At 41.1% G+C, this 17,246-nt stretch overlaps 1 protein-coding gene across 1 annotated transcript; it reads right to left on the bottom strand.

Moving 5' to 3' along the window:
• Positions 1–4,116: 4,116 nt before the first annotated feature.
• LOC114616638 (cell death regulator Aven-like) lies at positions 4,117–12,146 on the bottom strand. Its single transcript, XM_028762069.1, has 5 exons — positions 12,089–12,146; positions 9,104–9,174; positions 7,596–7,691; positions 5,332–5,668; positions 4,117–4,582 (listed from the first exon to the last, which is right to left on the bottom strand). The coding sequence occupies exons 1-5, from the start codon at positions 12,144–12,146 to the stop codon at positions 4,467–4,469; spliced, it is 678 nt and encodes a 225-aa protein (XP_028617902.1). The 3' UTR covers positions 4,117–4,466.
• Between the last annotated feature and the right edge of the window lie 5,100 nt (positions 12,147–17,246).

The raw sequence follows: 17,246 nt of genomic DNA, 5'->3' as shown, positions 1-17,246 counted from the left end.
TAATTAGGGTTATCCCTAAGCAAAACTACTAAAAGGTTTGCTTCCCATGCCTGTCTCTTACGTCCTCTCCACCAATCTACCAGCCCTGGGCACTACTGCCTTGTGAGCTAAACCCGCCCACGCCTGCCGCCTCCGTCTTATAACTGGAGGGAAGGAACACTATCTTCAACTAGGCAAGTGGGACCATGAGTAAATACCTAATAGCTCAAAGCATTAAACAAGAAAGTTTTCCATGGTCCCGGTTCAACTGACTGTCAGCATTTTTCCTGATGTATACTAATGCCTTTTTCTTTAACAGACTAAATGCTTCATCTGTGGCATTGGCAATGACTACTTTGACACAACCCCTCATGGTTTTGAAACACATACACTGCAAGAACACAACTTAGCCAATTATCTGTAAGTATTTTGGATTAAAGGTGTCATCTTTAGGGAAAAAACAAAAACTCTGCCACAAAGTTCAGTCTGTTGTTTCTTCCTTTCTGTCGGGAAGATGTAGATATGCTCAGCAGAGCAGCTGCAGGTGCCTGTAGGAGCCACTGTTGTTCTCTCTGTGCACTGCATTGGGAACAACTGTCAATTGATCCACGCCATTCCTCTCAATAGCGTGCATCTCCAGCAATTTCTCTTTAAATCCTCAAGAATGTCCACTTTTACCACCAACTACTAACAGACTCAGCACCTCTACCTTTCCCCTATCTGTCCTCTGTGAACACCTTACTAAAAGGCCTTTCAGGAAAGTGAGATATTCTGGGGAAGGTTTTGATGTTAGCACTGTCTGGCCACTAACAAGCAAACACTACTTCACTTTCCTAGGGCAAAGCATTCATTCAAGTTATGCCACTTATGGGGTATGTCAATTATATAACCTGATTATTCAAATTCCAGAAAGTATGATCAATGGGATGAATAATATCCTGCTCTCTGACTGTTCTCTTCCAGCATTTTGCTGAAGTCTCTCTCTTTAGGACAGAATAGGCTGAACCCTGGGGAGGATGGTGTTTGTTTGTTTTTAATAAATAACATTCTTTCCCTAGTATCATGAGCATTAATCATGGTCATTTCTCATTAAGAGGGCTCTCATTCAAGGTACAGAAGTTGAGCCCACAAGTTCTATGGCAGGTAGCACCGGGGAATGACAGAGGAGCTGTTAGTCATCTGGGTTAGGATTCCCTTGCATGATACCCTGCAGCACTCCATGTGGTCATCTGCCAGTTAAATGTGTCAGAACAACAACAAGGTTTCCTGACTCATATCTTCAGTATAGTGGAAATAAATTCTTGGTAGAGGTAAAGAAGAAACTGTTCCTGTGTACCAGGATAAAGATACAGCACTACCCTGTGAGAACTCAAGGGTTGGGAGTCCAGCTCTACCAGCATGCATGATCCTCTCAACTTTCTTTCTTTCTTTCTTTTTTTAAACCAGTATAACATTTTCCTTTCCCAAAGGGCATGAGACTGGTTCTTCTAGAAACCATCTCTGAAGTCATAGAATCTGAACTGAGAGTGCAGCCCCCAGGGACACCCTTGTGTCACACACTCAAATCTTTGATACAGATAATTTAGTGCAAATGAAACCACACTGCCCTTTCCTGGTTTTTCACAATGAAAAACAAATAGAAATTTGTGGAAGAAGTGTGACCTAAAAGTAGATACTGTCCACATTTTTCCTGACTCATCCTTGACATGTGAATTCAAACGTGGCTTACTGATAATCTTATGGTAAAGAGTTGAGGGTTGTTTTTGTTGTTGTTGTTGTTGTTGTTGTTGTTGTTTTATGGTAAGATAGCTTGCAAGTGGACTTGGGAGTTACAAAGGCTTTCCCCTCATTGGCTCGGAGATAAGCATCTATCATCATTCTTAGAAATGCTTCCCTGGTTTTCAAACCCTGTTTCCAATTTACCTTAGTATCCAATGTTAGTTTGGATGAGAAGTACTTCCGCTGAAGAGATTGCTCAGCTGTTAAGAGCACCTGTTGCTCACAACTGCCTGGAACTTTAGTTCCAGATCTGATGCTCTCTTCTGGACTCTCCTGGCACTATTCCCACCGCCCACCCCGACCCTGTCCCATATCCCTGGCTGTCCTGGAACTTGTTCTGTAGACCAGGCCAGCCTCAAACCCAGAAGTTCGCCTGCCTCTGCTCCTGAGTGCTGGGATTAAACATGAGCCCCTCCATGCCACACTTATCTTTTCATTTAAAAAGCTTCTCTACCTTTCTCCCATTTGTTCTTTTTTCAGATTCTTTCTGATGTATTTGATTAACAAGGATGAGACAGAACACACAGGTCAGGTGAGAAACTGCTTTCACTAAGAACTAAGAAGGTCTGTGTTGAGTCTCCCTTTTACTCAGTCTCGACACTGAGTAGTACACTACAGGATATCTGAAGCTATCCATCTCTTAGTAAGTAACAAAAAAAGTGATGGAAAAGTACATCTAAGACGTGAGAGTTCTATGGTGATGTCAGTCTCTTCCCCAAGTCCCCCTGGTAATCCTGCTCAACAAACACTGACATTTCAAGCCACTGTGCTTACTGCTTCTCTGCACAATAGCTGGAGGTGGGAGGACAGTAGAGAAGACGACGACGACAAACGGAGTGGGTGGCTGGAACAAGAGCATGAGATTCAGAGTAAGACAGTGGGAGAGACAGCATAAGAAAGAGCGGCCTTGCATGTGGGCGACAACAGGAATGTGGAGGTGTGGAGAGAAGATGAGTGAGGAGCTGTGTCACAGAATTCTGTGACTAACTATGAAAAGAAAGGTGGAGAACACAGGAAGAAAAGCCTAGTTATTCGAAATCTAAACATCAATGGACAGAAAAACTTCATACCTTAAATACTTGATCTAGACCAGGCCTCAGGCAGAATCAAATGTCCCCCCAACCCGAATTCTTTAGTCCCCCAGTTACAACTGGCATGGGGTCAACTATGTTAGAAGAGACACAGGATAGGATTATCCCTTCCCTTCAGTCATGATGGGAAGACATGTGACTTCTAGCTCACAAAACCGAGCAGGCTGGGGACACAGTGAGAACATGCCCATGTGGCCTCGAATCAATTCTCATCAGTCCTCCTAAAGGAAATCACACAGAGCAGAAGCAAACTGGGCTTTAGCTTATCGTGGTATCAATACAAAGTACCATTTGTTTACACTGTTTCAGGAATCCTATGTGTGGAAGATGTACCAGGAAAGGTGTTGGGACTTCTTCCCAGCTGGAGACTGCTTTCGAAAGCAATATGAAGATCAGCTTGGTTAAATCTGAATTCATGACACACTACGATTCTGAACAATCACCTCCTAATGCCACAGACTCCTCCTTTCACACTTTAACGACAACAGCAAATGTATTTGGTAATTGATTTGGCGTTTGTGCACAAAGGATGGCAAAGTGTCAAGGACTCAACCTGACTGCCAACAGAGCTCTCAGTTCTACAAACAAGTCCTTCATTGAGATGGTTCAGAGAAATGTGAACTCTTGAACACCTGAACATCATGCAAGAGGACCCCTGCCAAGGACTGACGGGCAGAACTACACAAAATCATGTTCAACTCATGTTAACTGCGATCTAATTTTTCCATGGTACTTGCTAGTGACTGTATCCAGAATCAGCTTGAAAAGCTTTAAGCAGCTAAAGAAATAGAAAACAAACACTTTGTCGAAACTGAAATATCGATTAAGTGCCTTACAAATCTCTTTAGATATAGCTATGCAAGTTTTTTATGTTTGTGTTCCAGAAGGACAGCTCCATTAAACAGCTGTGCTGCTCTTGTCTTACTTTATGAAACCGCACTTGAAGGTTATTCACATCATTTCTTCAGTAACAGCTTGTCAACTGCTGTTATTTGAAGAAAGGCACTGTACTGAAATTTCAGAAAAATCTCAATCTTATACCAAACTTGAGTGATGCTTTATGGTCCATGTAAGTAGTGGAGCTGCCATGTTTTAGGTCAATCTCCTCCAATAAAGTGAAGTGCCCACTGCAATAAAGTAACACATGCCAGTTCTTGGTTTGACCTCTTGTCATGTGCCACTCTCAAGTTATTCTACAGTGTGACCTGACTGCTAAAGTCAGGGACATGAGACAAGTAGCCCATGGCCTTCATGAAGAAAGGGAAAGTCCAGAAACCAGAGGGTGTTTATTTTGACCAACTGCATGCCTTGTGATTGAGTATATTTCCTTAAACACCACCTGTTACACTGTAAACATTGACAGGAAAGAGGTTCAAAATGTAGCTGTGACATCCCCTGTACATAATGAAATCTATTAGACGACTAAGCCAGATAACAACAGAATGAAGCCCCTAAACAAGCCTCATACATGTATTCAGATGCCATCAAACACAGGTAGGTGTTGGCTGCTGTAAGCATAACAGTACATGTTAGCACGAGGTATCTGGCAAAGTAGCCCATCCTCACTTAGAAGGCAACCAACATTTGCCACAGGCACTCTTCCCCCTTGATCCCCTTTCAGGAAATCATGCTGTCCAGCCAGTCTTCCAGCTCTTCCTCAGTGACATTTTTCGATGTGCTCGGCTGCTCAGGTTCCACATTTTTCTCTCTGGTCACAGGTGACTTTTCAGGAACTATGGGAACAGAAGCAACATTAGCCACTTAACATCAGTCCTCATGTTGAGGTTAGTTAAGGCTTCCCTGGTGTGTGTTTGAGGATATAGTTCAGCACAAATTATTTTCCAATAACAAGCAAGAAATTCTCGTTATTGTCAGTCCCTAAGATACAATCAATAGTATCTAAACAAAATAAGCAAAGATACAGGTTTGCTCTTCTATTTACTCTAAAGATAAATTTCACTGCTCACTAGTTTTGTGGGGTTTGTTTTAACGCAAAGGCCAACAGTATAGCTCAGTGTCCTTTTCTGTGTGAGGCAATCCTAAAACATCACAATGACTCTTTAGTACTGTACATGATATGACAGTTAACTTAGGCCCCATCATATCAGATGGGCTACCAGCTCACAAAATATTCACAAATTATAAGACATTCTTTTGCTTACAAACCCAAAAACCAAGTACAAACCCAAATACCAAGAAGTATGAAGAGTTAGTTTCCTAGCCTGTTCAGTCGATTAAAAGGTCTTCTACAGAAAGGCTTTTACAGAAGTTCAATTTGCAGCTTTAACTTTAATACTGCAACCAGGCTGGTAGCCACTTTGAAAGCCTGGGATATTGAGTAAGAGAAAACTGTCAGAAAGGTCAGCTCAGAGGAAGCTGTGATTTGCCATGGGAAGAGACACCTGGGACATGGCTGGATCGATGTCAGACACAGAGGGGTATGTTTTGAGAAGATGGGTAGGAAATGGAATGAAGACCATACCTGTTTTCTCCTGGACTACCTGCCCATCTCTTTCTGGTTCCTGGTCCTGAGATGTCTGCTCTGAAGAGACACTGTCTTCCTCTTTCACAGGGGCATCTAAATGCAGCAACATATCTAGTTCTTCTTCCAGATGGTCTGCCACTGATTGTGGTGGGGAAGATGCTTTCTGTAAACCCTCTAAAGGGCTTTGTCTTAAACTGTCTCTGCCCAGAGACCTGGGACAACCACCAGCAGCAGATCTGAGCTCGGAGATGGGCCCCCTTAACTGCATGCCCAGCTCCTTGCCATCATCGTTTCTCCTTGGTTTCACCTGTGGAAGTTCTAAAGGAACTGTGGTCTGAAAAAAGAAGCATGATGTCAGAGTTTAATAGAGTCCTTGTGTTGGCTTAAGCACAGGAAGTTAAGCCATAAAACCCTGTAGGTAGGAATCTCAGTTCTGACAGCCCATGAAGCATCTTCTGTTGGAGTCTGACTCCAGCACTCTTCTGATCCACCCAGGGCAGATAAGGAGACTTTGTGGAAACATCATTGGGCTGTGCCTCCCAAGCCCACATTTTCCTATCCTTAGCCTGAAGGTTAACTGTACCACATAAGTCTATTTGAATTGGTACTTAAATCTGTAACAAAAAATAACCACCTATCTGTAAAAGTTAGTAAGAAGAAATTAGCCAAGTAGACCTGTTCACTGTGCTCAGATACAGGGACACTCAGGGGCAAAAATCATTTGCCAAGATCTTGTTTACATTTATAGAAAATTCAAAACCAGGTAAAACTACAGTAATAGAAGCCAGGGAGTAGAAGAAGTAATAGAAGGCAGTCTTGGGAGAGGAGGTGAATTCAATGTATGTGTGATGGCCTCTAAGGAACTGGAAATCTTCTGACTTGATATAGATGCCAGTTCCATAGTTATACATACTTATCTGTAAATTCTTCCCTAACTTTGCTATGCTTCAAAGATTTTACATATGACTATGACAAGTTCTTGGTTATAAGGTTGAGAAACTCTCTTTTGTAGGCAGGCCACAGGGCTGACAGGGACCCATAATGCATAGGTCCAGAATAAAGTTCAGTATGTGCTGCAGCAACTGGCCCCTGCTCTTACTTGAAGACTCACATTGCTAGTAACTCCTCAAACCTCTCTCAGAAGTCTACTTCAGCATGGCCCCTATAAGCATGAACTAGACCAATGTCTAGCACTGTAGTTGAACAGAGCAAAGTCAAGGTGTGATCCTCTATGCTGATCCTACAGTCACTTCACAGATCTCTGTGAAAACCTGCAAGTTTTGTCTGTTTTCCTTATTTTTAACTTCCCAGGTGATACTCATGAGCATAGTTGAGAGCAGACCTAGATTATGGATGCCTCTGTGTGTGTGTGTGTGTGTGTGTGTGTGTGTGTGTGTGTCCAAGCACACTCCTTCCTCAACTGTTCTTTCCAAACTGCCAACATCAGACCTCCCACATCCTATTAATATAACCTAGAAACACTTCTTACAGAAGTCTCGTCTTTGTTATGTGCACCATCATTACTGGTCTGTACTAGTGTCTCTCACCTGGACCCAGATGACAACTTCCTTAAGATGGTTTCCCTTCTCTGTCTTTGCACAGGAGCACACACAGACACAGCCCTGAATACACACACCAACCCCACAGCCTGCTTTCTAGTCCACCAGCACAGTATTTACTGTAATTATTTTCACTAATGCTGATCTGCCTGGGTCATCATCTCCTCTCATTGCAGCTCAAGTGTTCTTACACATCAGACTCAGTTTACCCATTGTTTCCTTAGGAAATCCAGTCCTAGCCACAGCATGAACACCAGGTTCCTCACTATGAGCTCTCATGAGACACGGTACTCCACGTTATTTATCACTTCCAGGCAGCTGAATAACTACTTCACTAAGTGGATTAATAGTAATTTTTTCCAGTAGATTGAGCTCAGGGAAGGAGAAATCACATTCACCTGCTTACCACTTGTCCTTAGTGCCAACTCAGAGCCTAACACCTCAATATTCTGGGTCAATAGCCAAACTTTATAGTCTTTTTGCATTCAATTCTATTACATTTGATTATTAAAATGTGTCATATATAAAACATAACACAATAACTTCAAACAACTGTTTGTTTTCCTTTAACTTTACAAGATGACACCTCAATCTAAGGCCTCATGATGAGAAAAGCTCAGGCTGAGATACCCTGAAGGCTACATTCCTCCCTCTGGTCCTTCCTCTGCCCCAACCCAGCCAGCAGGCAGATTCTGCATTTACCTGGATTAACTCTGAAGCAACATTAAGCCGGACTGCAAGAGGCAGCTGTTGAAGGGCTCGAACCAGTGACTCACTGTCCACGTAGAGCGCTGAATTCTAGAGGGGTTTTTTAAAAGAGAGATGATAAAAATACCTGTAAAAAGCTATTTATTGAAGTTACTTCTGTCTGGGAGTCCAATCACAAATCAATGAGCTTTAATGTCTCTCTACCAAACAGGAGTCCACAGTTCGCTCTCTGAGACACAGTTAGGACAGTAATCACCATCACATTGAGAGAACACTCTAACCTTCAAATTAGAAGAACTAGCATTTGTATGTCATCTGGCCAGAAATGTCCCCTACACTCAGACTGCAGCATTCTAGGCAGAAGAAGAGAAGAGCTGATTAGGTGGGAACATGGAGTTGCCATGTGTCCCCAAAGACGCTAGTGGGTAAGCTCTGCTTCTCTTCAAATCAGAAAACAGCAACTTCCTCTCTCCAGCCAGCTGCACTAAGTATGGAGGTAGCACTAAAAACTGCATCCATTAATTCTTAACAATAATGTCAATGACAATAATTGAAATACAAACGTAGATAGGGGATATCTCAAAAGTCCTACCCCCTAGATAAAGAACTACAAGCAATCAATGGCTGCTGAGAGGAAGACTCAGTCTTTTCCATACCCCAGCAGGTTATCTGATCCCATATGCTCAGCTAACTATACACGCATAGAAGCAACACAAAATGGACTCAGTAGGGGGGGGGGGGGGGAGAGAGGGAAAGAGAGAGAGAGAGTAAAACAGTAACATTAAAAGGTTATAATTTGAGAGGGGGTGAAGGTAAAGGAGGAGTTGGAGGAATAGAAAAATAATATAGATATATAGTATTCATGTATAAAGTTCTCATATCAACTTCTGACAGACATACACACACAGGGCGGGGGGAGTGAGGGGATTGAGAAAGAGAGAAGAGAGAGGCATGCACTTGCATCCTACCATAAAAGAATGTGAGGAAAACTAAGTATATAATGGCACAGGCCTATAATCTCAACATTTGTAGACAGACATAGGAGGGCCATGAGTTCAAGGTTAGACTGGGAAACAGTGAAATCCTTTCTCACAGATCCCTGAGGTGGGAATTTGGCACCTAATCCACTATACCTATTTTTATTTTGTACATTTACCCTACACTAATTGAAAGGTAATAAATGTACAAGGTTAAAGAAGGAATGTGAGGGAAAAGTTGGAAAAAAGAAAAAAAAAGAAAAACAAATAGCAAAGTAATCTATTGTGTTAAAATCATAACCATTAACTTTTTCCTAAAGTTGTGAGTAATTCAATATACGAGAAATTATCAGATGCCAAATAAACTCGACCTTGAAGGACCTTATCAACTAGTTCCCTGTATATTTTCTCTCCAGGGCAAGCAGCTGAGAATAATATGCATATGGATTACAGCTAGTTTCCACAAACCATGACTTCCTTGGCCTTGAGAAGAGCTAACCTACATTCAAGACACACTTGTCTTACCTGTTTTGGACATGAAGTTTCACCATCCCATTCTTTCTCCTCAGCAAACCTGAACTGTGAAAAGGAGTCCCCTAGAAATAGGAAAAAAAATATATATATATATATATACATGTATATATACACATACATATATATCACAGATATCTATACACACACATATTTACACACACACACATATATGTATATATATAATTTTATACAGAAAACAGTCTAATTTTCCATTTTAGGGCACAAGTGACATTCTGAGTAGCTAAACCTTCCCAAATACAGTGATGCCATCTACAGTCCTGGATCTAGTGCATACACTTGGGCACTGGAATATGCTGTTGGCAGCCATACTTATTTCATTAAGTTTTCACTCAATAAACCACCATCCCACACGTTAAGGATCAAGGAAACAGGCGTGCAAACATGGTCATTTACCCATATCTAGTCTATTTCCATCTCTTCTGCTCAGTGTATTCAAAGACGCTTATATTTATATATAGGGGCCAACAAGACAGAAAAGGGAGGATGAGACTAAGGAAGCATCTCTGGATGACCCACCATCTATCACAACTCGTTGATATGTTATCAATCGCCATTATCACTCCAATCTTCACCTAGTCTGAATGCAAACACAAAGCAAACTCAAAGATCACTGTGCAAACCAGTGTACTTCTCTGAGCTCTTGAGGTAAGTGAGCAAGGATGGGACGTATGATGGCAACATAAGCAAGCATGGAAAATGATCATGGGCAGCAAGCTCTATGCTCTGCCATGAGGCTTGCTTTGTGCATAGACACACACTGGAAAATTTGCATAGCAATGAATTTACACATGAAGAATTCTCTCCCTAGCTTTCACAGCGATGTAAACTTTGGCCCTACTTCACTTACTTTCTATCTCCCGAGCCAGCCTGTTTTATATCTTGTCTATATACTTCAATGCTCTCTCATCTCCTCACCCTGAAGACCCAAGTGCTCTCCCTCTCCATCTCCTACCTGGATTTTAAACTCAGCACAGACTCGATTCTTCCCTGTGTGCTACCTGCCCAGTGATATAACCACAGAATTTATTCTTTTCTTTCACTTAAGGGAGTTAGGGGGAAAGGAAGTCAAAAAGGGAAAGACAGACTAAATTAACATAATGTAAAATCAAATGCAAGAGAAGGACCAAAGGCAGGGGAAAAAAATCAATACTTTTCATTGTTAGCAAGCCAATTTGATACTTCAAAATTCTGAAAATGAAGTTTTACTGTCCATCTGTATATGCTTCTACTGTGATTCCCGTGCTTACCATGTAAATGCCTATACAACATCAGTTTTACTCACATTACTTTTTATCAGAAGAAATGAAACTGAGGAGTTAGAATAAGCTAAAACAAATCTACCCAGATTGGAGAATTCTCAGAGAATAAGTGGAAGTCTTAAAATACCTTCATTACTAAATAAAGAACAAATGCAATTGTTTTACAAAGTTAGGGGGGCAGGGAATGTAAAACAGAGAGGAGTAGGAAAGAACCAACTTTCTGTTCTTTTGACAGTGAAGGGGCTGAACCCAATGCTTTGTGTGTACTAGGCAAGTACTTTACCAGAAAGCTATATCCTTAAGCTACTTTTTTTTTCTTAAAAAAATATGTGCTTCAAACAATCTTATAAAAGTGATATATACCTTTAATCCTAGCACTTGGGACACAGAGGCAAGTGGACTCTGAGTTCCAGACCAACCTGGTGCACATAGCAAGTCCTAGGCCAGCCAGGGACCCACCATGAAATTCAGTCTCAAAAGACGAGGAGGAGGAAGAAGAGGAGGAAGAAGAGGAAGAGGAGGAGGAGGAGGAACTACTGTGTAGACAGATCAAGATGGCTTCAAACTCAGAGATCCACCTGCCTCTGTCTCCCATGTGCTGGAATTAAAGGTATGCACCACCACATCTGTCCTAAGAATGTCTTTTCAAAGGGTGAAGAATTTGTCTACCTGAGTTAAATGAACAAAATAGAGAGCTACTCTTAAAATAGGAGAGAACCAATCTAGGTGTGTGGACATTCAGACATCAGAAGAACATGATTATCTGTGCAAAATCAGTCTTTTCTGGTTAAAACAGCAGGTTGTTTAAGGGTTAAAACTACTCTATAGCAAATTAAGACTATATCCCTACATCTCAATTCTGATACTCAAAACACACTTTGTATGGATCAAAGATGTTGACATTTGGGAAAGGCAGAAGAACAACAAATAAGGCTCAACTTTTTATTATTCAGAAGCTAAAGGGGTATAAACTAAACTTCATAAAGATTAACATATAAAAATTATTTTAAGTCTTCTATGATAACCAAAACCAATCTCATAGATGGCACAATAACAATAAGCACTTGCAGCACAGACAAAGAGCTATATATGTATACATACATGTGTGTGTGTGTTATATGTGTGTATAGATATCTGTGATATGTATGTATGTATGTATGTATGTATGTATGTATGTATGTATGTATGTATATTTTTTTCCTATTTCTAGGGGACTCCTTTTCAAAGTTCAGATTTGCTGAGGAGAAAGAATGGGATGGTGAAACTTCATGTCCAAAACAGGTAAGATAAGTGTGTCTTGAATCTAGGTTAGCTCTTCTCAAGGCCAAGGCCCCGCACCTTTCTGATGCTGCAGAGATGAAGTCATGGTTTGTGGAAACTAGCTGTAATCCTGTTTCTAACATATAAACAGCTTCTCCAAGCCTCTCTGAATATAGCAACCAAAGAGAAAAGTAGGACAAGAGAACTCCATATGAAGAAAGATGGCCTCTAACATATATAATAATTAAAAATCAGTCTTGGAGGATTTTAAAAATTAGCCAGCAGCTTACTGCTTTATTAAATGTTGTTTTAGCCATGATTGTGTGGGGAGGATACGTGAGTGTTTATGGGTGCACATGTGTGCACATAAGTGGAAGCCACAGGTGTCATTCCTCAGGCCGCCCACCTTTCTATTTAGACTAGCTTTCTCACTGACCTGGAAATCTCCGAGCAGCATAGGCTGGCTGGCCAGTGAGGCTGACGGATCCACCCATCGCAGCACTAAGATTGCATGTATGTATCGCTACACCCAGCATTTTCTTTTTAAGTGGTTTCTGGGAATCAAACTCAGGTTCTCATGCTTGAAGCACTTTGCTGACTAAGCCATCTCCACAGCCCCCATTATGTCATTCTTGAACACATACAGATGCGCACACAAGGACATGTATGTGTGTATATGTGTTTGTGTGTGTATTCATAATACCTCATAGATTATAATTAGGATAAGGCTCAATAATAAGGCATGATGTACTTATTTTTAATATTTCAAAAATTTTAAATACCAACAAGAGTTTAATAATGATTGACTAACTTGTTGTAAATCAATCTTTCTTCCAAGAACTAGAAGAATGGCCCTCCCCCTTAGACAAATCCCACCTGAAGAAACCAGAGCACACAACTGAACCTTCCCTAGAGAAGAGAAGTGCACAGGGGTTAAGTTGCCTTCTGGGACTGCTCTCTGCTCTGAATACTCGCCAGTTCTGTAAGGGATCATGGAGGTTGCAAGCAACAGCCCATGAACCAGGTGGTGTGAAGCTGGTGGAGTGTCTCCTAATCTTCCACATGGGTGGGCACAAACTGGAGTTTAGAGCCACGGAGGGACAAGAGTTGAAAAGTCACGGTTTTCAGGTAGGGACCAGGTCTTGCGTTTGAGAAACAGGACAGAGCTAACACTGGCACACTGCCCATTGTGAGTGAGCTCAGGCTTGTAGGCAAAAGCAGAAGGAAAACCTGGGCAGGGAGTCTGAGTGGAGCAACAGCCCACAGCTACTTACAGTTTATTTAATACACACTGTCTGTTAAAGAGAATGAAAAACACAAGACACAGTAGAAAAAGACCCAGAGATTGACATACTGGTGATGTTTTATAATCCATGTCAAACTTCATAGACAGAAATAGCTAAAATTAAAAAGCAATGACACTCAGGAAGTCCTTTCTGATCCACAGAAAAATCAAGCATGCATAAAGAAATGAAAATTTTACGGAAGAATGAGATATCTAAAACATACCGCTTTCAGTAAATATCACAGTGATACAGTTAGAGACCTCTCAGGGATAGCAGCCTTGATCAGTGCTGGGAAAAGCACTTTGCTGTGCAGGCCTGACCTGAGCTCGGTTCTCACATGCGCTGGAACATACACATGTTCCCCCTCCCCTCTCCCTCTCTGCACCCCTCCTGGCCATAAACACACTCACTCACTCACTCTCTCACACACATAATCAACAAGAATTAAATTTAAATAGTCCTCATTGATAAAGCACAGAGGCTAATTGCAAAGAACACACTTGCTAAAAGAGGAGCAGTAGTACATATCAACAGCTAACCCTCATTCTCACACTGAAGATGAAAGAATATTAGCATTTCTAAACTGTGAGCCCCAGAATACAAATTCTTCTTTAAAAAAAAAAACTTGATTAAAATTATTTCTTTTAAATCATACTGTGACATACATAGAAAGAATGGTGTTATCACCAGTGTGTTCCTTTCTTATACATCAGACATGAGGCTGTGGACAACCAGGACCCTTCTTTAAGTAACACTGTACAGCAGGTCCACAGTATGCTCAACTCTACTCCAGCACAAAGGGAATGCACCAATAACATGCTTCATGACTTACAAGACACTATAGTGAAGCCTTACTGGACACTCATACAACATCCTGAAGCAAAATGGAAGACTGAGGCTGTTCTGTAGGCTGAGAACAATGCCCCAAGTCCCACTCTGCAGATAAGAATACCAGCATGGCAGGCCAACTAAAGCCAAACATGCTTTCTAATAGCAAGATCTACAGAGTCTGCTAAAGCAGCAGCAGGACGAGTGATAGACATGGTACAAAGAGAGGCTCCACATTCCTTTTCTATAAAAGGCTTAGGTGGCAGTGGTGCTGTACCCATACTGTCAGAGCAAGGCTGAGGACGGAGGATTTTGTGTTCAGTGCTAGCCCCACTTAAAAGCTGCAGATCATTCTGCTCTGGCAACAGTTTATGTATAAACAATAAAAGCTGAGATGTGAGACTGAAATTTTTATTATATTTTGAAAGTCCTTGCTCTATTGCCAACTCTGGTTATCTTCCATTGCCAAATTAAAAAGGTTTTCTCAAAATCAAGTAATTGTGCAAAGAATCAAGTATTAGATTATTACAGGTGCAGGGGCAACAACTTTAAGGATGCTTCCAAAAATATTGAAAAAGAGGCCAAGGAGATGGCTCAGTAGATAAAAGAGCTTGTATATTAACAAGGACAGGAATTCAGGTATACCTGAAACTACCTAAAAAACCATGGCCAGCTATGCATGCTTGCAACCCCAGCGCTGAATGCATAGGGATTAGCAATCATTTGGGCTTGCTGGCAAGACAGCTGTGTGAAAACACAGTCAACTCCAGGTCCTGTGAGCAACCTGGTTTCACGGAAATAGGGCACGAAGTGATGAAACAGGACACTCCTCTCTGCACATTCCCCACACACACACCATATCACATACACACACACACCACAAAACACACACACCACCACACACACATACATACCACACACAAAAATGAACACACTGAATAAATAAATCAAAGAGTATTTTAAGCAGTGTACACGCTTTGATTTCTGAGGTTCCCTGGGTAAAACTGATCACCATCAAATAAATCTCGAGCTCCAGGTGATGATGAGAAGAAAAGCCTTTACCCACTCTCTATTTGAGAAGATGAAAGCTTAACTATGGGATAGCAGTCAAGCCACCCGTGCTCTATCCTGGCCTCACAGCATCTTGTTCTTCTGCCCACCTCGCATGGAGGCTGGTGCCTAGTCAAGATGAGAAGCCTGTTTGCAATGCTCCTGTGACCACAGGCATAATCTCACAGCTGTCAATAGTAGGAAGCAACAGGCAAGCAGAGTGCTTGCATAGTGCCTACATGGTACCAGGACAAGACTCAGGAATAGAAACCAGTATTTCAGCTAGGCTTATATTGTGTTTGATTATTTGTAAAACAGATATATAACATTCTATGAAAGCCTTTTAAAATTAGGGTAACCTACTAGTACTGAGACTGAAAGATAACTATTGTCTCAATTATACAAAAATCAACTTGCAGAATATGAAGATGATATATATGATTATCATATCTAACAAAATTACCCATGACAACTATATGCCTATTTTAAGATCAATTTTCTCTTAGGGTAGTGGGATTAAAGAAAAATTTCATCTCCACACATATTTTTCCAGTTGAATTTTCCTTTGTCAACAATATGCTATTTTTGGCTGAGGACCAAACAGAACTAAAGATTAAATATTCTTGAGGGCAGGTGCTAAGATCTGTCAGCCCAGAATTTATTATTGTATCAATCATTTATCCTCTTATTAACTAATAAAGCTCTCTCCACTTTTGCTAGAATTCTCTGAGTTCCACAGAGAGAAAATAACCCCTCAATAAAAATTGTATATCTGGTATCCCAATATTTGACATGTTGATGGCATTTGGAGGCATGAAAACCTATACTAAGAAATAAACAGAACTTTGTTTTAGAAATCACCACCAGGCTTCTGAAATAATGCCTAGAGTGTTTTCAAATATATGAGCTTTTATAGAATCTATATATTCCCACAATGACAGTGTTGGTGAAATTAAAGAGGCCCACACAACCCAATCACTGCATTTATGTCCAGGGCTCTGTTCTCATTCTGCTTAACTCCCCAAAATCGGACAACAGGTGTCATGTAGCCCTAAGCAAAATGAATAATATGCTCGTTAGAATCCCACAGAACCAGGACGTTTTCAAAAGTCTGTCACATTGTCACAGATAACATTGTTTTGATTTTAAGTTTTCCTTTCAGTCCCATTAACAAAACAAACAAAGGCACTTAACACAATCAGAAAGCCTGGACATTCAGGTCAAACTGAACACAGAAGGAAATCTAAAACCCATGCCTTTGGACAGCATAGGCTGGGTGCACATGAACTTAGATGGTGAAAGTGGAAATCTGTTCAAGCTTCACATCCCATTCCTATCATATGCTCATGCAATTTCTACAAATGGCATCCTTCTAGCTACTATGATTTTTTTTGTTTGTTTAACTTTGGAATTACCATACCCGTTGGGGGTTGGTCAGGTGCTGTGTATACAAATGCTAAATTTTGAGCCCCAAGATCTATTTACAGTCCCATGAGGACATTCTCACATATAACAAATGATGTTGTATAAACTTTGCTTGCCAGTCTTCTCTGCATGGTTAAATGCATGTGGCTACAGTCAATTACTAGGGAGAACAGAAGTAGGTGGGGCTTCAGTTACTAAGCTGGGAGTTTCAGAGTGGGTGGGGAAGAAGGAAGACTGAGAGAGGAGGAAGCCACCCTGCAGAGATGGACCCTGAGCATGTGGCCAGGAGAAGTGCATCCTTAGGATAAGCTGATGGAACAAAGGTAGCCTGGTCAAGACTCAAACAACAAGTACCTTGGGGAGTGCCAGTCTACCAGGTAGAAAAATAGAATAGAAATAATCACCCAGTAATGGTGCTAACCTGATTTTTAAAAATCAATAGGACTCAGTCTCAATTACTGGGGGGAGGTAGTGTTAGCCGGGTCATATTAAGCATTAATAGAGTTATTAGATACCACTTACAACCACACATACCCAGCTACTGACTTGACCCATATCCTATGTTTCACTAGTTCTGGACAAGCATTTCCCTGGAAGCTCCATCCCTGCCCACTTGTTATAGCCATCCCTTACCCTCAACCAGGATCCAGAGTCTAATTACACATGAACACAAAGGTCCCATAGGGAACAGGAGGTCAAATGATCTCCACAATGGTTGTCATGGAGATGGAAGGCCCTAGTTCTTCTCTCTGAAGGTTCCTTATCTGTGAAACATTGCAATATTTGGAAAAACCAGAGTAAATCTTAAGTCCACAAACTCACACACATGAATCCAGGAAAGAGCCGAGCACAGACTATAAGGCATAAAAATTCTTATCACTTTCAATTTTTAGCATTTTCAGATTTACCATTTTAAATATGGATGTCCCTCATATTTAAACAGAACAGAACAGCACCTAACACGGTTACAGTGAAGGAGACAACACAAGCCATTAAAAGTTAGAT

This window comes from Grammomys surdaster, unplaced genomic scaffold (assembly GCF_004785775.1).
Source record: "Grammomys surdaster isolate TR1022 unplaced genomic scaffold, NIH_TR_1.0 332770, whole genome shotgun sequence".
Lineage (NCBI taxonomy): Eukaryota > Metazoa > Chordata > Mammalia > Rodentia > Muridae > Grammomys > Grammomys surdaster.
The sequence above is the reverse complement of the archived record's forward strand: the minus strand, read 5'-3'. Positions and strand labels throughout refer to the sequence as shown.